Below are 21,968 nucleotides of genomic sequence, written 5' to 3'. Positions count from 1 at the left end.
CATTTTTTTGTGTGTCACTCATTGGGTGGATTGCATGGTCACCTCCTGCCGCTGGTTGTTGTGTGTGGTCAGAATGCTCTGTCTCGCTCCTGTAACTCCAATAACTTCCCGCTGAGCTGGTCTCACGACGGTAGAGACATGCATGCCAGCCAAGGCTCCCTGGTGTTTAGTGGCAGGGACGGACCGCCCCACCTGAGCTTCTGTGTGAGTACCGTGTCTCTGCTGCTCCTTCCTGGAGCTCAGACCAACCCAGAAACCTCCTCCTCCTCCTCCTCCTCCTCCTGCTTGATTTGTTGTGGTCCCTGTTGTCCCGCTCGCCGATCAAATCGAAAGAAGCCGTCTTTCACTTCTCTTCATTTGACCTGGTCATGACCTTCAAATCGAACCTATAAGTCAAAACTAATTATTTATACTAATTATTATCATAAAAAACACATTTTTTTATTTCATCTTTATTTAAATATTAACTGAAACAGGGCTACAGTGAGAAAACCGGCTTTTATTTTGAAATTTTCTCTCTAAAAAGGATGAAACTGTTTAAAAAAAAAAAGTATTGCCTTTTTAACATTTTAACTTTCTATTTATTAAAATTGGCCAAACACTTGAAAAAGTTGCTCCAGATATTTTTTCAAAAGTGTGAGGATTCTCATGTACTTTTAATACAAACTAACAAACCAAATATGGGTATTATTTGTATATTTAATAGGAAACTGAAGCTTAAGCTGCTTTAAAGTTTCATGATTTGCTTCATTTTATTTTTTAACAATATATTAAGCCACATTCTTTGATAAAATCCTCATAGATTTACTGATTTCTCTTAAAAGTTGGTTTCTTCCCATAAATCCGTCAAATATTTACTTTTTTCTGTCCTGTAACTGCAGCATAAAAGCTAATTTTGCTAAATAATTAACAAATCACTTTATAACCTCTCAGGTTATTTGGAAGTAATTATAATACATAAATAAAGCTCTAACTTTATTTGTGTATTATTATTATTTTGCATTAAAGTGAAGTGCAGTTAATAAAGTGGCCAATGAGATTAATACTTACAAACGTCTGCTTCTCCTAACCATTTCTTCTGATATTTCCTGCTTAAATGTCATTTTGCTTCCAAACGATACTTTGAGGAATCACATTTGTCTCCAGACGGGTTTATTCTGATAAAACTCTATTTCTCTTTCTGTTAGGATGATGTTTTTCCTCTCCAGGGTGGACAAAGCTACACCATGGACCACAGAAAAGTAGGAATAAAGATTTATTTTTCCTCATTAAGAGCTTTCAAGTAAAGTTTATTTCATGTATTTATTTGTAGATGTATGGATAAGACATTAAAATCACATCACAAGTTTAAAAATCAGTAACTCTATTAATCATTATTGAGTTATAGAAGATGATGATGAATTCTGTTTTTCTTTCCCAGGTGCCTTTGATGAACGGCCAGATGGGCCCGTCGGCTCGACCTCAAACATCTATGGGCCGTCACCCGTCCCGAGAGCAGCTCATCGACTACCTGATGCTGAAAGTCTCTCAGCCCCCGGCGCCCCCCCGTTACCCCCCTGACACGAGGCCGCAGGAGGTGGATAATGCTTCACTTTATCCGAGATCGACCAAGATCATTATTTCAATTATTTTAGTCGAGAAGGCCAATAACCGACATTTGGAGCTGTTACTCGTTTAAAGGAAAAGTGAAGTTGGCATAAAAATGTCAATTAAAAACAATTAGCTCAGACTGTAACTCCTTTTTTTATCACCACAAACAAAAATAAACGGCGCAAACTGGTAAATATTTATTAAGTCCACAACATTTTTCTCTGTAATATTTGTGGAAAAAGAACAAACAAACTGGTAATATCAAGACGAGCGCATAAACAAAACGGACATTAATCGTGTCATGACAAATTATGGATTCTCAAGTTTTAACTGCAGACAATAGTTTTATTGAGCATATAAGGTTTGTAGCAAGTTTGTTTGTATTTTTTGGTTCTTTAAAAATTTGTATGAAAAAACACAAAAAAATGACCATGAAAAAACACAAATTACTACGAAAAATACTAAATTAATCGGCACAAAAAAACTAAAAAAAAAGAAATCTGCACAAAAAAGATTAGCACAAAACATGAAAACAATTAACACAAAAAGTAGCATAAAACAAAAAACATAGAAGCATGAAAGCACAAAAAATTGGCACGAAAAATATAAAAAACGATTGGCACAGAAAACAAAAAAATGAACACAAAAATAAAAAACTAACATGTGAAACGCAGAAAAATCAGCATGAAAAACATGGAAAAAATTTGCACAAAAATTATGAAAAAAGATTACTAAAATTAACACTGGAAAATTGACACAAAAAAATAGCAAAAAAAAAAAAACGACAAATAAATGTCATGAAAACACACAAAAATCACAAAAAACATGGAATACGATTTTGGAAAATTTTGGAAATAAAAAAAATAAATAAAAAAATAAATAAACAAAAAACACAAAAAGAATTGGCATGAAAAACTCAGAAAAAATTAGCACAAAAATATAAAAAAAATGAACACTAAAAATACCGAAAACATTGACATGAAAAACAAGAAAAATTTACACAAAATAATTGGCATGAAAATAACAAAAATTAGCAGGTAAAATATGCAAAATAAATTAGCATAAAAGCATGAAAAATACATATTTAGAAAACCTTTTTCATTTAAATTTCCTTTTTATAGTTTGTAAATCTACAACTAAAACATTTTAAAAAGTCAATTTAAATGTTGGATCTAATTTATGATGCTAAAACTACCAATCCTGTGACAGACCCAAGACACAAAGAAAGCCCCGCCCATCATTTCAACCTCACGGTTTGTGTTTAAAGGAGGAACCAATTATCAAAACTTTGAAGTGAGAAATGACCACAGATATCCAAACGTGGAGTTTAGGCTCATAAGCAACAAATTCCAAACCTGGTTGAAGTTCATGTGAGGTCAAACCAATCAGGCAAAAATGAACTTTTTACATTTCTCATTATTTAGCCTTAATACCAACAACTGCTTTTACTTTGAAACTTTTCTCTCTACTTCCTCTGAGGCGTTTTTTACACTTTTTATTTTTCTCAGTTCCTCATAGAATGACTTCCTACAGTTGAGTCGTATCGTGGGAACGTCTGCAGACTTTTCCCATCAGAACAGTTTCTCTAAATGTATATTTCTGTGCCGTCTCCTTTCGCTTCACTCTGACGGCGAAGACGCCGAAGCGATGGCTGCTAAACGTGGTGTGGGTGTCGTTTCAGATCCGTGTGAAAGTGGAGAAGAATCCGGAGCTGGGTTTCAGTATTTCAGGTGGAGTAGGAGGCCGGGGAAACCCCTTCCGCCCTGATGATAATGTAAACTCACACCTTAGATGTTCGTGTTCTTCTTCAAGACAGAAGTGTGAAGAGTTTGATTGAAATCTCTTTTTTTAACTGCAGGGCATATTTGTGACAAGGGTTCAACCTGAGGGCCCAGCTTCAAAAGTCCTTCAGCCGGGAGACAAAATCCTTCAGGTATCCCGATTTGTGTTGACACCATTGACTGAATATGAGAACTGGACCGAGTCAGAGTGATGTCACCCATAGAAAACGGCTTACTTCCTGCTACAACCAAATGACGTTAATTCAGTCGCCAATTTTAGCGGTAGAGACTTCAAACAGCGTCAGTAAGCACTGATTGTTTCCATGGCAACCACTTTCTCCAATCAGGAGTGAGCTTGTTGGAAGTCCACACCCCCAATCTGTTAAATATTTGCCACCTTCTTTTATTGAGGCTTCTGATTGGTCAGTTTATAACTTGAATAACTTGCACACAAAAAAAAAAGTTTTGACAAATAGAAAAGACTGAATAACAGCTGTTTATTTCTCTATAGAAGTCTATGGAATTTTTGCTTCTTGGAGCCAGCAGGTACTTCCTGTTTGGAACACATGGGGAGGGGTCACCCAATCCGTACTCCCCATGCACAAAGTGCGTCTACTTCCACTCGAAGCATTTTATGCCGCTTACCAGAGTATCTCTTCAGATGTTAACAATACGTGGTAGCTCGGAAACGTTTATTTTAATGTTAACAAAAAGGAAAAATGTAAAAAAGTGAAAAAGTGTGCTGTTCCTTCTGAAGAAACAGAGACTTCCTTTTCTTTCTTCAGTTTTAAAAGTCTCAAGATCACTGCCAGTGACAAGTCTCCACAAATTCCTGATGCTAAAACAATATTAAGGAATATCTGGACTTTCTACCACTAACTCTTTAATTCTTTAGCCGTGGTGCCACATTCTCTGGGCTCACCAGCGCCCTCTGCCTTCAGGCACTTGAACTACCTGTATCACCTAATGTATTTCTAAAGGGCATTTTTAGCGGATGAAGATAAAGATTCCCGCATGCTAGGTCCTGATTGGGTTTCGGGAACGGATCGGGTAGCGACACTTTACACTTACGTTTATTTATACATTTTATAGTAAACCCGTTTTCTTGTCTTGCAGGCTAACGGATACAACTTTGTGAATATCGATCACGCCAACGCCGTCTCCCTCCTGAAAACATTTGCAACCACTGTGGATTTATTGATCGTACGGGAAGCATAGACTTCACCGGATTGTGGAGGGGGGCGGGGTCATATTTTTGTACACACAAAAGACTCATCTTGGCACCTTTTGGGACGATTCGAAGTGGAGACCTGCAGAAGTCTCAATGGAATGGGAGAAACCACTGCGTGTAGCGAGAGCGCAGCCAACACCTGCAAGCACGAGTCCTCAGAAGGCCGTCACTGTGGTGTATATAAATATATATATATATATTTTTTATACAAAGAAGCTGAAGATACGACATGCTCTGATGCAAATACTCAACTGTGGTCTCTGTACAGATCATCCATTTTGTCCAAAACTCACTGATCCTTTTTTTTTCACACATCAGATGGATTTGCTGACCACTAGGGGGCGAGCTCCCTTGATTCTCTTCCAGTTTGCCTTTTATTTTATTTTATTTTATTAAGATTTGAGGAGTGGAAACCGTTTTCCGGCCTCTTCTGGGGGACTGTGTCAAGTTTAGGTATGGAGGAGACGAATGTAGATCATGGAGGCTTTCCAAATCTGTTCCACAGGAGCTCAGCGAACTCGCAAAACCTTCAGATGTAGCAGAGGGGGTGGAGAAGCTTTTACCGCCCCCTCCCAGCAAATAAAAAATGGCCGCTCTGTTTGTTGGTGAAGCTGATGAACCAAAGGAAGCTGTGAAAGTGGGTTCAGCGGGTAAAAGAGGAGACTATTTTTTGGCAGTTTTTTTGTTTTTTGTTTTGCATGGGAAGAGACCACAGGTTGCCTTTTTTTTCTCTATAAATCACTTTTTGAGCAGCTTTTTTTTTTGGTTTTCCTGTCACTGTACAGAACCGTTGGGAGACGCAAAGTGCCATAGACCTCGAACTGTTCAAACCCGGGAGGACGTGTGACCCCCACGACCCGAGCAATACTCGCATTTCCACAGTACGTTAGCAGCAGAAAGCAATACTTTAAAAAAAAGCCTTTATTTTAATTCTCACATCGTTTTTAAACAAACCCTGATAATTTTACATGATTTTATACTGTGAAATGTTTTGTTTTGTAACGAAATGGCACATGATGATGTAAAGTAGTGAAATCTCTCCATGTCGTCGCTCCGCCTGAAGCTTTCACCGTGTCGCGTTTCGGATGTGTAACTTTGGGAGGAAATGCGGGAAGTGAACAAACCCGGAGCTGCTGAGACGAATTTTGATTGGCTGAGCTCTGAATGGGTGGGGCTTGTTTTGTTTTTGGTAGCAAGTTCAAAATCCAGCAGTGTATCCGTTGTTGAATATAAACGGAGCAGATTTAATCCAAAGCAGATTCTGCTTTTTTTATTATTAAGCCACTGTCAAATCTAACTAGAAACACTGTGGAGATTCTGTTTAATGTTTTTTTAGAAAAAGTGTGCTGGTTTAAATGAAGGGTGGCAAATGATAAATGTGCATTTTACACAGAAGAAACTTGATTATTCTTGTCCTTGTTGATTACTTTTGACTTTTTAAGAATGGGGAGATTCATTTCTGGGTCACTTTATATTCATGACAGTAAAAAAATGATTATTTTAGACAATTTTGGGAGATAAAATGTTCAATTTGGTTTGTTTCTTAAGCCCCACTTTGTTTGTATTTATTTAGCAGACGTTTGCGGGTTTTAGACCTCACTAATCAAATTGTAAATACTCAAAAGAAGACTCAAATGTTGCATTAGTGACTTGCGATTGTACAAGCAGCAATAAATTGCAAAGCAAAGACGCCAATTTAAATGTAAATCTAGAGTTTTTAAGGTTTCCGCGGAAACGGTCACAATGAAATGATTGGTAGAAGTTTATCCGACATTCCAGATTTTGTACAGAAGTATCCGTTTCAAAAATAACCTGTGGGAAATAAACTAATTCTGTTTAACAGTGATTAGTGTCTGTTGTGTCCTTTATTTGGTGTATTTTTTTTTTTTTTTTAGCAGAATTAAGGGATTACTTTGAATCAGTCAATATTCAGTCTTTCTTCTGGAATAACATACTGAATGATTTTGTTTTATTCAGAATTAATTCAATGAAAGCTGTTTCTGTTTGGAATCAAAATTATGCTGCAATGACTCATTTATATCTAAGGGATTTGGTTTTGAACAATAGATCATAGTATCATCTGCATAGAGCCGAATATCACATTTTGATCATCAATTTGGCAAATCATTAATAAGTATGTAAAATATCAAGATACCAAAACAAGAACCTTGTGGATTACCTTTGTTTATACCTATGAATTTTGACAAACATTGATACTGATGATGAAGGTAAGAATTGAATCACAAGATGAAGTGGAAAGACAGCTTGCAATAATTTTGTTGTTAAATGTTGCTGCAATAATGTTTAAACAGAATTTATTCCAGGATTGCTGTCCAATAACTTATAAAACACTACACAAATTTAATGTAATTAAAGTGGAACTTTAAAAAGTATTTTAAGACACAAATATAAGTGTACAATAAAATAAAAATATAACCATCAAAGTACCAAAACAACTTCAATAAGTCATAATTATCCATACATTGTCCCATTAGGCTTTTTGTTATCTAAAGGTTTCCAAAATTTCACAGACCTTTTTTTGTTCGTTCACAAGGTTGTTTGATGTAATTCTTCCTTCTTTTTCCTGAAACAGTATGTTTTGTGGACGTAGTTTTTAGCTTTTAACATTTTTTGCACTGTTTTATATTTTTTATAATTTGTTTTTATTAAAATTTCATTTCCAGTTTTGTTATTTTGGTTGTGACCGTATCTAAAAAGGCTTTATCTTCTCTATTTATATTATCTGTAAAAACAAAATTGGAAATCACCCCAAAAAAAACAAACAAATGATTATTTAAATCCATTTGCTGTTACACATTTTGGGACCAGATTTGTAGTTATGAGGCGTGTGAACCTGTAGGGGGAGCTAGTGAGCCTCACAGCCAGTTGTGTCGCTGCTTAAACCCAAGAGGAAGAGTGACGTTTCCCGCTACGCCCTGCAGGGTGCGCTGTGCCCAAAAGGCTAATTTAGAAAAGGTAGAAAATAAAGAATTCCTACAGGCAAAAAAATATTTTAATTTAGTTTTACAATGAGCGGGATACCTGGGACCACCGTCGTCCAGGTCACCAATCTGTCCTCGGCTGTGAGCAGCGAGCAAATGCGAACCCTGTTCGGTTTTTTAGGAGACATCGAGGAGCTGCGCCTCTACCCGCCCGAGTGAGTGCGTCCTTCTTCGGCCTGAGGCGCCAGGCAACACCGCGGACTTGTGGCCTAATCGCAAGTCCGCCGTACTATTTTAGCTAGCAACCTGGAAATGTAATATTTAAGTAACGCCTTTTTTATTTCTATTTCTTTTCTTATCAACAGCAACACAACTCTGAATTTTTCATCCAAAGTGTGTTACATAAAGTATCGAGAGCCTTCCAGTGTTGGTGTGGCGCAACATCTGACCAACACTGTTTTTATTGACAGAGCTCTGATAGTAGTCCCATGTGCTGAAGGTGAGTGCCAATCTCAGATGACTTCCTTTGACCTCTTCCTTAAATTTACCTCGGTGTTTTTATTTATGGGGGTGGTGTCACCAGTATATTTAGAATCTGACACAGGTGATGGGTTTTATGGCTAGCTAGTTTCTCAAAGCACCCAGAAAAGGCTCTTGTTTTGGTGTCACAAGATGGTTCTGACAGATTAAACAACCACATTGTCATTTGCAACCCATCTTTCCATTCATTTATGGTGCTCCTTTTTTAATAAACTCCCCATCCTTCTGGGTGCCACTGTTCCATTTTTTTGTACAATGATGTCACCTCTAACCTGATGCTTTTTGTCCTCGTAACTTGGTGCTGGATGGCTACAGAGTTTATTAATTTGGTTCTGTATGTTTTTTCTGTGTGATTATGTGTGCATATCAGATGACTAGACTGGCCCAGCTGTTACACTACACTAGCCTGAGTCAGGCATTGTTTTCCAAGCCACTACCCCCCCGATCGGGCCAACGCAGCCTTCAAGGGGGAATGTCACCCGGAGAATAGCCAGCTGAACCTTCCAAGATGGACACCTTGTCTCTTTTTTTTTTATTTTATTTTTTATTTTCCATTTATTTTCGGTTTGTTTACTTTCATACTATTCCATTTTGTCCACTCTCTACTGTCTCTACTTAGAAACTACAGTTTTTGCTGATCTCTAGCGCTGTGTTTATCTTTGTTATTTTCGTTTGTTATTTTGGTTGTTGTCCAACCCCTCCCCTCCCCTCTCTCTTTCTGCTGCAGCTTGTGTGTGGTTGAGTTCTGTCCAGGTTGCTTCGACACATCGCTGGGATGTGTGTCACACAAGGAGGGGCTAGGAGGACGGCTAACTGTTGTTCTCCTGCTGCGACTGTTGTTGTAGTGAAGGACTAGTGTTGGAAGCATCTTTTAATCCTTCATATTTGATTTTCCAAAGATGATACAGAACAGATCATAATGACACATGCTATATTGTTTTGTTTTTTTATTTAAAGACCCACTCCGATTATCTTTTGAGCTATCCTAAAGCGTTCCTAGAGGTTCTTTTAGTTAAAATTATGCAGTTTTTTGGGTAAATATGTGACATAGTTCTGCAGAGTGGCAGTACTTTATAATATATTAGAGGTGGGGGAAACCCTCTAGTTACTGAGAGCTTTCCGTTTCTCCCACTAGCTTATAGCCCCTATCACCCTAAAATTACTGGTGCAACAAAAATGGCGATTTTGGAGCTATCTAGCTGTACAATTTTGAGACTAGGAAAACGAATGCTACGTTCACATCTGCCTAGAAAATGTGTTCAAACAACCTCTTTCAATGAAAAGTCTTTGTAAAGGTGCATATATGTGCGTTTTGGGCTTCCATGTTCTGTCCTTTCATGTTAATTTTTAATCTGTTTTGGGGCTCTATGTCCAAAAACTTTGACCAATCAGGGACTCAGATTTGGTAGTGATCCTGAATGGGCGGCGAAGTACCAACCAAAATCAGTTGCGTATGAGAAATTGATTAAATTATATGACACCAAGTCTTTTACTACATGCGCTAATACCAGGTAGCTACAGTCGAGTGTGAACACCATCTGCTTAGCACGTTCTTGAACGCATATGACATTAGGGCTGCCACGATTAGACGACTAATCGACTATTAAAATAGTCGACGACTAATTTAATAGTCGTTATTTTCTACTATATGGACTCAGAATTTAGTAAAGTTGAAAGTTATAATAATATTCTGCTAGCTTTTTGGACTATTTTGGCATTTTTTTAAGGTTTTTTAGGCTTTTTTGGAGTTTTAATTTTAGCTACATTCTAGCTGTTTTTGCTAACAGGCTTTTTTAAATAAAGTTTTTTACGTTGTTTGGGAGTTTAGCTAATATTTCAGCTACATGTTTGCTGTTTTGGCTAATTCAGGCTTTTTTTTCGTTTTTTAGGCTATTTTTGTGTTTAGCTAATTTTTCCGCTACATGCTAGCCTTTTTATCTAACTTCGGCTTGTTTTGGTTTTTAGGCTATTTTGGAATTTAGCTAATATTTCAGCTGCATGTTAGCTGCTTTGGCTAATTCGGGCTTTTTTGTTTTTTACGATATTTTGTGTTCAGCTACATGCTAGCTCTTTTGGCTAACTTAAACTTTTTTTATGTTTTTTTTTTCAGGCCATTTTTGAGTTTAGCTAATATTTGAGATACATGCTAGCTGTTTTGGCTAACCTAGGCTTTTTTTTAGGCTAATTTGGCCTTTAACTAATATTTTAGCTGGCTATCAACATCTTCAGCTATTGTCACCAGCATCTTTTGCAACCAAATTCAGCTTACATTCTATCTACAATAATGCTAATGTGAACATATCTAGTTCTTAGTTTAAAGCTAATTATGATTAAGATGTGTGTTTTACATCACTTTGTGTATGAGGCGATCAGTCGACTATTAAAATAATCGTTTGTGGCAGCACTACATGACATGCCCGATGTGTACGTAGCATAAGATGTTCATGGATCTATTTGTCAGCGAGTGGATGCATCAGAATGGAGCGGAGCAGGAAAGCTTTTGACCCGCCCGGCGTAGTTTCTATGTTACAAATACGATTTTTTTTCAAACAACGTGCTCCTGATTTATAACAATTTTAACAAATAATTACTCAGAAATTCAATTTTGATTTAATTCTCTATATATATATTATTCATAATCAGGAAAATGCCACAATAACCTGTTTAAAACACAAAAATGTATGTATTTTTATCGGAGTGGGTCTTTAACTTCTAATGTTTTATTTTGAAAAATGGTTTCCAGAGGGAAACTTGTTAGAAAGCTAAGATAAATCTCTGTTTGTTTTCCTCCTCTGCAAGGAAGCAGATTATAATCAATGAGAAAAACATTCATAATTGAATTGATTTCTTACATAGCTAAGTTATGGCTAACGTTTCCTACAGTTCTTAAAATTGTTGTTGTTTTTTTTTCTGTATCTGATGTTCTGTGTGCTATTAGTGATGCAGCCATTGGGGTTGTTGTGTTGCACACCTTTCCAACACTGCGAAACGATCGCCCCGCGGAAAAGCGCCCATGCTTGATATCGTATGGTTCATGACCAATATGTTTCCAGTACAGGTGACCCATGCATCAAAGTGTTGACTCATTCTTTGCTTTGTCTTACTTAATGAAAAGAGTTCACGGACAAATCTGTGCTCCTGTTTGTTTCTAAATGAGTAAATTCATTTTTCACACCATGTTAGTTTCACAGAAGAGTGTTTAAAGCAAAGTAATTATCGGTTTGAGTAGACTTGTGTGGGGGCAGTTTATGAGCTTCTTTCTCTCTAGAATACAGTGGGCTAATTGTGCAGACTTAGAGGAGACTTAGAGGCTCTTTTGCCCTCGCTAATATCCGATTTGTCCTGCAGGAAAAATCCCAGAAGAGGCCAAGGCTCTGTCTCTCTTGGCACCTGTCCCTCCTGTACCCAGTCTGATTCCGGGCGGAGGTTTGCTGCCAATTCCGACTCCAAGTCCCCTTCAGAATGTGAGAAAACGTTGTGTCTGCCAGCCAGTCTAGCTGAAGAGAGGCGTTTTAACTTGTACACTTAAACACCTGCAGTGATTTTTGTGTTGTTTCAAAAAATTCTGCTTTTAACACCAGCAACACCTAAATAACAAACGCTCTTTCACTCATAGGGATCTTTGAGCGTTTACACCACATGTGTCGAAGTCAAGGCCCGGGGGCCGGATATTAGGGCCGGATATTAGGGCCGGATCCGGCTCTAATATCCGGCCTTCCAGATCATTTTACTTTATTGTTATTAATGGCCCGATGTTATCTTATTCAAACTTGTATAATTTTGAAAAAAATATATTTTTACAGAGAGTAAAATATTGAAAGTTGTTTAAATTAATTTATTCTGGAATAATATTCCTGACTTTTTATTATTCATAATTATGTTAAAAAGTTACAGTTTTAAAGTAAAAAAATGACATTCTGCTAGATTTCTGAACTATTTTGGCATTTACTAAGATTTTCTTTTGTCCATTTTGGAATTTCGCTTAAATTTCAGCTACATACTAGCTGTTTTGTCTAATGTAATTTAGACTTTGTTTTTTTTTTAGGCTAATTTGGCATTTAGCTAATATTTTAGCTGCCTATCAGCTTCAGCATTTTTACTGATCAATTTCAGCATCTTCAATGGCCAAAATCACCTTACAGCATTCATACTGGCATTATCGTATGCAATACGTTATATCTAGTTTATAATTATATTAAAAAGTTATGGTTTTAAAGTTTAAAAAATTTAGTTTTAGAGTGTTCAATAAATTTTTATCCTGTTCGGCCCGTGACTTAAGGTGTGTTTGGGATTTTGGCCCCTTGTGCGATCAAGTTTGACACCCCTGGTTTACACGATAGTGAACACAGCTTAAAACCAAAGCTTTAATGTGAACCTTTTATTCTGAAAAATAAATAAACTGCATCCACTGCTGCAGTTACTTTTGACTCAAGAAAAAGCCTTTGTCCTTCTCAGCCAATAATCCGGTCATTAAGCATCTTGTTACTTCCAAAAATAAACACTTTTACTCTTTCTAAGCAGCCCCACAGACACACTGGGAATTTCACTAATTGTTGAGAAAATCATCTCTTTCTGTGCTGCCCTCTTGTGGCCAGGTGGACCAATTAGATTCCGACTCATAGGAAAAAAACACATGAATGAAAACAAGATAATTTCTTATTCAAAAGCATGAAAATGTTTGATTTTAACCCTTAGACAAATATAAACTAAAGTTATTCAGCTTTAAAAGAACATGTTTGACCTCCTTTAAGCTCATGCTGATTGTGTGTGATTCCTTCACAGCTAAACCTCCCCATAGTGAATCGTATTTCTGCTGGTCTCAGCCCCACCTCCTCGGTGCTCGCCCAGCCGCCGCTCATGGGAAACGTTGATCCCTCCAAAATCGATGAGATCAGGAGGACAGTTTATGTTGGCAACTTGAACTCACAGGTAACCACAGCAACAACAGATTTTGTTAAAACGATCCATTAAAGTGAGAAAAACTGTTGGAGACTTTTATGTTCTGACAACAGGAGCTCTGATGTAAATGTATCGTTTGCTGCTTTTCCTTCTTCTCCTGCAGACCACCACAGCAGACCAGCTGCTGGAGTTCTTCAAGCAGGTGGGAGATGTAAAGTTTGTGCGGATGGCCGGAGACGAAACCCAGCCGACGCGCTTCGCCTTCGTGGAGTTCGTGGAGCAGGACTCCGTCGCCAGAGCTCTGACCTTCAACGGAGTCATGTTTGGAGACAGACCTCTCAAGTAGGAGATCCAACTCTTTTAAAAGAATAGATGGATTTTTTTGGGCCAAAACTTAAAGTTTTATGTGGCTTCTGTCTGCAGGGTAAATCATTCCAACAACGCCATCGTGAAGCCGCCGGAGCTGACGCCGCAGGCCGCTGCCAAAGAGCTGGAGAGCGTGATGAAGAGGGTGAGGGAAGCTCAGTCCACCATCGCCGCTGCCATAGAACCAGGTACAGAGTCCAGATCTGTTGTTTGTTGGCGGTAGAGCTGAAGGCGTTAACCTCCTACATTGTCTGCAGAAGTAAAGACGCACTCGTCCGGTCGCTCTCAGAGGCTGCGGCGCTCCCGTTCACGCTCACACTCACACTCAAGATCACACAGAAAGAGGTCCCGATCGAAACACCGGTGAGCAGGACGTTCTCTTGCGGTGTTTGCAGAAGTTCTCACTTATCCAGTAAATAACGAATTTTATTTCCCGCGGTGCAGATCTTCACAGAGGTCGTGGCAGGGCGGGAACAGTCACAGTTCCAGAGGCGGCCACAGGCGGCGCTCTCGCTCTAAAGACAAAAGACACGCCCGAAGTCGCTCCAGGTTTGTAAATAATAGTTAATTAGTTAGATTTTTTTTTTTTTTTAAGTTTTACGGTTTCCTGTAATTCCTGGTTCTTCCAGCAGGGGTCACCATTCTCTAAAGTAAATATAGTGTTTACCCTAAAAAAACTGTTAATCAAAACAAAAAGTACTCATAAAATACTTCTTTTTTTTTGCTTTGTGTTTTTAAAACACATAATTATCAAGTCAAATTTTTCAAAAACAAAGTTTAGTTTTTAACATAAAATTAAGGAGGAAAAAAACTTTTTTCATTTAATTAAACTATTAGGACAATACTCAAACTATCCACCAGGGGGCCTCCTCTAAAAAAACAGTGTAAAGGATGTTCAAAACAGAGGAAGAACTGTTCCTCTGACTTTATCGGCCTCATTTAGCACATTAGATGCAGAAGAAGGCGATTAGATCTTCTTGCAGTTCTCATAAACTGGATTGAAACAAGAAAAATATTTTTTTTCTAAAAGCTTTGATCTACAAAGTTACATCTAAGTGTAAATTTAAAACAAACACATCAACACACTTGTTTTCAACAATTATTGGGCTAAACATCATCAGCAAATGTGGATTTTTTAAGAATATCTTTGGTTTTATGACACTTTTTTAATTTAAATTTCCTGTCAGAGGCCACAAAAGGAGGAGTAAAGAGCGATCCAGGAGCCCTCGGAGGAAAGCCCGATCCCCCTCTCCCAAACGGTAAACGCACCACAAACCGTCAGGTTCTATAAACTCAATCATCTCAGTAATGCGGTCTGTGAGGTTGTCCTTTTATGTTTTGTGTGTGAAGCGGTAAGAGGGAGAAGAGGAGGGAGCGCAGCCGGGACAGGAAAGAGCGCTCCACGTCCAGGAAGAGGAGTCGCCGGGACAGCGACAGGATGAAGAGCAGATCCAAAACAGCCAAGGTACGGATGCTCGCTCCTCACTCCTGAAGTACAGAACTCCTAAAGAAACCGGAATTGTCAAACTTTACATAGGCAGTATAAAATGTGTGAACGGAATTTAAGCTTTGCAGGAGCAGCAGAACCGTTAGTTGTAAACAACAAATTCAGGATCTGAAAACGTCACTGTTCTTCTAATTTTCCCCCTAAATATACATTTAAAGCAGTAAAACATGTGAAAAGGTTTATATTTGCTGTTAATCAGAGTGTTTACCACCTTTAGAGAAGACGTTTCTATATAAATGAACATTTTAAACCCAAAGTGCACCTAAATAAACTTTAAAATATTTGTAAAAATAACAAATTCTGCCTAAATATTTATTTATTTTATCTTAAAAGATTTAAAATTGTTTATTTAGTTTTAAACGCCATATTTTATCTTTAGTAAAAACAGAATGGCTTTCTTAGAGGCTGTTGACCTTCAAAATAAAATACCATGAATGATGCCTGAAGATAATGCAAACAGTCTGCAAGCTTTTATACACAATGTTCTTACATTTTCATTTTAAATTAAGTGTTTTCTTCTTTAAAGACTCACTCCAATCATCTTTTGATTTATTTTGAAAGGATCCTCTGTGATCTTTTAACCCTTTAACACCTAAGCCTCAAAATATCCGCCTGGACTTTTCTGCTAATTTTAACTATGAAAAGATCAGATAATGTCCTACAAATGTGTACTTTTGCCCCTTTTTCCAGAAGACATTAAATCTTCAATATATATCGTCATTTTACATTTTTTTTTTCTATTTCATAATAGTGTTAAAACAATTTAAAATGTAAAAAAAAACACAAAGTGGAAATGTGATTTTTAGAGTTTTAAGTGAGAAAAAAAGTAAAAATGAACATGAACAACAGGATTTGATAGTTAAAAGTTTACATGTTTTCAGTATAAAGCTATTTACGACAAAATGTTGGCATCTTTGTCTCTAAATTAGCAAAAAATGGTCATAAAATGTAAAATATCTCCAGGCGTTTTTGGTCACACAGGACAATTCTGTCCTCATTGACTCCTCAAAGACATTAGTGATGCTGCCAGTGACAGTTAAAAGTCCCACACTTCCAAGGAGTGTTCAGATTTTACAGCATCAGTGGAGAAAGATTTCACCTGGTGAAAGGATTCTTGTGTTTAGAGGTAGTTGGACACCTGTGTGTTGAACCTCAGTGGATGAGGGTCTCCGCTCTCTGCATCTCTCCACCGCTCCGTCTGTCTTATCGCAGTGAGATTATCGTAATGACATGAAATTGACATGAAAGGGCAAAGCCTTAGCTTTCAGAAACTGTTGGAATTTTTCAAATAGAGCAAACCGTTCAGGAATTACGGTAATTTAAAGACCTCTGAGTTGTGGGCGGGACTGTGGCACGGAGGAACCCCGCCCCCTTCTCTGAAACCTTGTAGCAGGGAGTTTGTGGCCCACTGACAATATGTCGTATATCACAAATCATTTTTTGCCTGGTTCTTTATGATTTATTTCATAAAGAAATGCATTCAAAATGCAATTTTTATTTTTATTTATGGCCTCCTGTTATCTTGCGTTTATTTCTACTTTGTATAATTTTGGCAAAATATATTTTTATGGAGAGTAAAATGTTGAAAGTTATTTAAGGTTTCGGTTGATTTATTCTGGAATAATATACAGTTTTAAAATTCTATTAATTGGCATGCTGCTAGCTTTTTGGACTATTTTGGAATTATCTAATATTCCAGCTACATGCTAGCTGTTTTGGCTAATTTAAGCTTTTTTCATTTTTTTAGGCTATTTTGAAGTTTTGCTAATATTTCAGATATATGCTAGCAGTTTTGGCTAATGTAGGTTTTTTTTTCAGTTTTTTAAGCTATTTTTGAGTTTTGCTATTTTTCAGCTGCATACTATTAGTTTTGGCTAATTTAGGCTTTTTTAAATTTTTTTAGGCTTTTTTGGAATTTAGCTAATATTTCAGCTATATGCTAGTTGTTTTGGCTAATTTAGGCTTTTTTCAGTTTTTTTTAACTATTTTGGAGTTTTGCTATTTTTCAGCTACATAGTAGCAGTTTTGGCTAATTTAGGCTTTTTTCAGGTTTTTTAAGCTTTTTTGGAATTTAGCTAATATTTCAGCTATATGCTAGCTGTTTCGGCTAATGTAGACTTTTTTCATTTTTTAAGCTATTTTTGAGTTTAGCTATTATTTCAGCTACATGCTAGCAGTTTTGGCTAATTTAGGCTTTTTTCGTTTTTTTATGCTTTTTCTTGGCATTTAGCTAATATTTCAGCCATATGCTAGTTGGTTTGGCTAATTTAGACTTTTTTCATTTTTTTAGGCTATTTTTGAGTTTTGCTAATATTTCAGCTATATGCTTGCAGTTTTGGCTAATTTAAGCTTTTTCAAGTTTTTTAAGATATTTGAAAGTTTTGCTATTTTTTCAGCTACATGCTAGCTGTTTTGGCTAACCTTTGTTTTTTAGTCTACTATTAGCTACTATTTTAGCTGGCTATCAGCTATCAATTTCAGCATTTTCAGCTATCAGCACTAGCATCTTCAGCAGCCAAATTCAGCTTACAGCATTCAGACTTGCATTTTCACAGGTAATGCTATACATCTAGTTCATAATTATGTTAAAAAGTTACAGTTTTAAAGTTTAAAAAATGTAGTTTTAGAGTGTTCATTAAAGGCCCAAAGGTGTTCTCTTGATTTTGGCCCCCCTGTGTGGTTGAGTCTGACACTCCTGCTGTAAATACACCAGAGAGACTCAAAAATACAAAACAGAAAGCTGCTTCATCTCTGGAAATGCAGCAAAGAATCCAGCAGGAAACTCAAACTTTTGTAGTTTGTATACCCAGTCATCCAAAAAGTTCAGTTTGAGGTCATCTGCTGGAGTTTATAAACATTTTTTTCTTTAATCTGCATACTTTTATTGTGGATCTTTCATGTAAAAAATTAAAAAGATCTGCAGGTGTTCTGGGGGATTTTAGAAGAACTGAGATGAAGGTGGGAGGCTTCAGAAATGATGAGTTTGTGCTAGATTTGGTGGAATTGTGCGTCCAGAAGCACAATTATGTCATGAAACTATGAGTAAATGTGGTACACTCTTTAAAAGGAATATTTTTCATATTAAAAACAAAGTGTAAATGTGTTTTTAGTCGTGTTTTTTGTGTAAAATGTATCTCTCTCATCACACTGAGCCGACACTTTTCTATAAATTTCCATTTCTCTTCAACTGGAGCTTCAGACCACATTAGCGGCCTACTTAAGCAGAGCAGACTGAAAGGTGGAGATAAAAGGTGTTCAGGCGCTCTATTTCTTTTTTTTCAGTCGATAATAATCTGAACTCTCGTTTGATGGCTTAAACAAAGCCGGCGTTATCTTGATGGGGTTTTGTTTCGCTGACAGTTTTTGTAACTTTTTCTGTTTCTCAGGGTTTGGAAGTGTTTATGTTCAGGCTAAAAGGTTTTGTGTTTTTCTTGAGATTTCATAGTTTTGGTTCTGATAAATAGAAAACAGGAAGTTAAAGGTGTTTTAGGTTTAATCCAGATTATTTGTGCTTCTGCATAAAAGTGATTGAAGTGTTTGTCTGTGAATTGAAGAATCAGAAGAGACGGAAATGCTTCTGCAGGATTTGCAATTTCTAAGAACCAGTTAGATCAAAACACTTATTTTAGAAGCCCAAACTGTTCATCTACATGCAGAATTAAGGTTTTCCGTCAGAGTAGTGAAGCTGGATGAAGGTGTAAAAATGAAATAAAACAGGTTTTTGATGGAGCTTCCACCTAAAGCAGATTTGAGGCGACACCTCAGTCAGTAAATCAGTAAGAACCAGAGAAGCTAGTAGAGTGGTGGTAGACCTTAACGTCTCACTCTGATCATCTTTTGATCTATTTTCAAAGCGTTCTCGGTGATCTTTTGACATTTTTAGCCAAAATTGAAAAACCTGTGTCGCTTTCTAGGACATACATGGTTTCATTAGAGAGTCACCTCTGATTTCCCCTCCCTGTTGCTGAGAGCTCTCTGTTTACAGTCTCTCCTGCTAGCTTACAACCCCTCATATCACCAACATTGAACGGTTTCTCCCTATCCCTTCATGTAGCCCTCCAAGCGGAGAGTTTTGGAAACACGTCTTCAAATTCTGACGTGACTACTACTTCAGTATTGCAAAAACGTACTACATTAGGGAACTGTCATGTTGCTTTATGAGATATTCACGTTTTGTATCGAGGAGGGAAAGCCCTTCTGTAGGCCTCAGTTCTGATTACAGGGAGTCTTAAGCCCAATCTGAATTCTTCCCTTCTCCCTTATCCTCCATTTAACCCTCCAAACAGAGAGTTATGAAGAAATAGTGTCTCTTAATGATCAATATCCTAACTATCCAGCCTTACAGTTCTACGCCAGTAAAAAAAAGACATACATGGATCTAGTCTTCTACAGGTGGATGCATCATCTGGATTTCATCTTCTGTTTATTCACAATTTAAATGAAAACTTTACAATTTTCAGGTTAATTAATCCTCTTTATTTACTATTATGTCCTATAAGAAAAAGTGTTATGTCATCAGCGAATAAGATACCCTTTTGGATGCACTAACAATGTTGTTAACAGTTTAATTAAGTTTGGTCCTAGGACAGAACCTTGTGGTACTCCACAAGTTATTGAAAATATTTTATTTAGTTTTATTTATTGGTACATACTGTTGTTTAAATAACTTGTTAGCCGTTGTAAAGCGTATTGTCAGAAAAATGCCACAAAAAGAAGTTTAGACACTTTTTTTAAACGTCCTCAACCAGCGTTTTCATGCTTCTTTTCTCTCTTTTTTTGAAAGCTGAGCATCAAGATTCTGTCCTTTTGAAAAAATATCTGCAGTTTTTTCTGATTCTCTGATGTGTTTTTTGTAAAATGAGTTTCTGGTTTAGGTGATCCTAAAGAGAGCAGGTCAATCTAGATAAACGAGAGCTGACTCAGAGATAAAAGATCCGTTCTTCAAGAGGCAGATGGGATTTTTTTGCCAGTCTAGATCAGACGATAAAACTGTGATTTCCTTGAATATCTATGTATTGATGGTTGATAAAATAAAGAAAATTGCCTTTTTTTTTTGCTTTGTTTTAAAGAAAACACAAAAAAGTTTATTTTTGACCCTTAAAATTGACAATTAGAGAAATGAATTCCTTATAAGTAAAAGTTTGATTCAACAAACCAAACTAGCTTAAAGATTTAGGAATGGTTGACGTGTTTTCAGGTGGAGAACTACAGCCGAGTCAGGAAAGCGTACGAGAGCGACAGAGAGGACTCCCCCTCTCACAGCGAGGACATGACTCCGCCCCCCTGCGTCCAGCACAACGGCAGCTACAAGTCTCGGAGCGAGGACGGCTCTCTGGGCGCCGACGGCAGCAAGTGACGTCTCAAAGCCATCGTGTGCGTATACTAACAGAACAACCACTTCCAGCAGCTCCTCTGTCTCCACCCGATAACGCCCTCATTTCATCGAAACACTGGAGAAATCGGCAGAACTTCTGGCGCTTTCGTGATCAGAATCGATCTTTTTTAGCATGTGTGTCACTTCAGAACTGTTACAAACACACCAGAGATCAGTAATAAAGCTTGATCTTTCAGACTTCGTCACACCCTTGGAGATGTCTTCTTTCCTCTCATCAGAGGCTCGATCAGATCCTAAACTCTGAGCGAAAATGTGGCCAAAGTAAAAGCTTCATTCCAAATTTAAAATTCATCTTTTAAGGATGTTTTACAATAAAATCTTCCTCCTACAAATGAATCCTGACTTTGTCAGTAGTTTTTAATATTTATATTTCGCAGATTGGAATGAAAGGCTTTTATTTTGGTGGTTTTACACTTCCTGTATGAATGAAAAGTCACATTTGTGAACTTTTGATTCAAATTTTTGAGCAAATTTGATCTTAAAAATGTGTCAAATGTACTTCCACACCTCTTCGCTGTTATCTTCATTCTTCCTCCAACGTTTGAGGCTCCTTTGCTTCACATTACTGCATTTCATTTGCTTTAGGACCGGATCTGATATCGTTCATGTGGGTGTACATAAATCTTTCTCACGCTCATTTCTGCTCATGTGAAGACCACGGCAGAGATCTGAGGACGGCGCACGCAGGACAGGTGAAAGGTCAAAAGTGCCTCGACTACGATTGTAAAGAAGAGTGGAATAAAATATTGAGACTTATGTTGGATGTTAAAAAACTATGAAAGGTATATTAAAGTATTGTAAGTTGTCATTAATAGCAGAATAGATTTAAGATGGGTCTTTTTGTAATTTTTTTATGTTTTGTCTCCAGTGAAAACAGATCAACTTTTTGTTTGTTTGTTTAAATTTATATTTTAAAATAAATTTTCCGATTTTTTTTTTATGTTTTAGGAGGGGAAATTGATTAAACATTTTATGAAGAAACTGCTTCTAGGAAAACTGATAGTCTGTGAAGAACTTTTAATATCAACAACATAAAAGAAACCATGTTTAAAGATGCTTTGAGGTGGGGACCGAAACGGTTTGACAATATTCTTTCAGAAAACTAGATGTATGTGCAAATTACAAACCTGTTTCCACAAAACCAATAAAAACGATTTTCTTTAAGTTTTTTTGTCTTATTTATTTCTATAATAACTGAACTCGATGGACGAAAAAGTCGAGTAAAAAAAAAAAGTAGCTTGAAAAACGTGTTTCACGTGGTTTCAAACGTGAAGCAAAAAAAAAAAAACAATACAGAATTATTTTTGTTTAATATATATGTGTATATATATATATATATATATATATATATATATACTGCATTGTAATAAGAAACAAACGCTAAAATAACCTTTAGCTGTTTGTCCTACCGTTTCGTCAATGATTGTAGCCAGAGAGTTTGCTCACACACACCAGCGGTTTCCGTAGTGTAGTGGTTATCACGTTCGCCTCACACGCGAAAGGTCCCCGGTTCGAAACCGGGCGGAAACATCATTTTCTTTTTAAATTTAAAAATATATATATTTTTGCTAGACCGAAAAAAATATTAATAGTGACCTAGTGGGAAAAAATGTTTTTTTTAGAAAACAAATGTCTAAATATGATTTAAGAATCTCCACAAAGGCTGCATTTCACACAAAATATATCAAATACATGAACAAACATTTACATTTTTTTT

The 21,968-nt window shown here is 36.9% G+C and overlaps 2 protein-coding genes, 1 long non-coding RNA gene and 1 other non-coding gene across 7 annotated transcripts in view; 3 read left to right on the top strand and 1 right to left on the bottom strand.

Annotated features, from left to right (window-relative positions):
* erbin (erbb2 interacting protein) overlaps window positions 1–6,448 on the top strand; it is a 62,274-nt gene extending 55,826 nt beyond the window's left edge. The window contains exons 22-27 of one of the 2 annotated variants that reach the window (XM_024298873.2): window positions 73–204; window positions 1,188–1,241; window positions 1,421–1,576; window positions 3,272–3,364; window positions 3,449–3,523; window positions 4,488–6,448. In XM_024298873.2, coding sequence (XP_024154641.1) covers window positions 73–204; window positions 1,188–1,241; window positions 1,421–1,576; window positions 3,272–3,364; window positions 3,449–3,523; window positions 4,488–4,589 — 612 coding nt within the window. In that variant the 3' untranslated portion in view covers window positions 4,590–6,448. The remainder of the gene's footprint in view (window positions 1–72; window positions 205–1,187; window positions 1,242–1,420; window positions 1,577–3,271; window positions 3,365–3,448; window positions 3,524–4,487) is intronic. The other variant, XM_036214563.1, reaches the window with a different exon arrangement.
* A 986-nt stretch (window positions 6,449–7,434) lies between these two features.
* Window positions 7,435–21,415, top strand: srek1 (splicing regulatory glutamine/lysine-rich protein 1). Of its 3 annotated transcripts, none has more exons than XM_024299283.2 (11): window positions 7,435–7,759; window positions 7,910–8,043; window positions 11,433–11,548; window positions 12,867–13,013; window positions 13,147–13,325; window positions 13,407–13,537; window positions 13,607–13,712; window positions 13,794–13,898; window positions 14,537–14,608; window positions 14,700–14,814; window positions 20,054–21,415. In XM_024299283.2, exons 1-11 carry the CDS (start codon window positions 7,632–7,634, stop codon window positions 20,210–20,212), a joined length of 1,392 nt encoding a protein of 463 aa, XP_024155051.1. In that variant the 5' UTR covers window positions 7,435–7,631; the 3' UTR covers window positions 20,213–21,415. The 3 variants fall into 3 exon arrangements, with proteins under 3 accessions (XP_024155051.1, XP_024155052.1, XP_024155053.1); XM_024299284.2 differs by having other exon boundaries at window positions 7,436–7,759; window positions 8,015–8,043; XM_024299285.2 differs by lacking the exons at window positions 7,435–7,759; window positions 7,910–8,043 and adding an exon at window positions 10,368–11,142.
* On the bottom strand, window positions 14,668–21,945 carry LOC112163114. Its single transcript, XR_002922226.2, has 2 exons — window positions 21,661–21,945; window positions 14,668–14,853 (listed from the first exon to the last, which is right to left on the bottom strand). It is a non-coding gene; the product is annotated as an uncharacterized LOC112163114 (long non-coding RNA).
* On the top strand, window positions 21,709–21,781 carry trnav-cac. Its single transcript has one exon. It is a non-coding gene; the product is annotated as a tRNA-Val (tRNA).
* Window positions 21,946–21,968: the final 23 nt, after the last annotated feature.

The sequence above is a fragment of the Oryzias melastigma genome, linkage group LG12 (assembly GCF_002922805.2).
Source record: "Oryzias melastigma strain HK-1 linkage group LG12, ASM292280v2, whole genome shotgun sequence".
NCBI lineage: Eukaryota > Metazoa > Chordata > Actinopteri > Beloniformes > Adrianichthyidae > Oryzias > Oryzias melastigma.
Note: the sequence above shows the minus strand (reverse complement) of the source record. Positions and strands in the feature narration are given on the sequence as shown.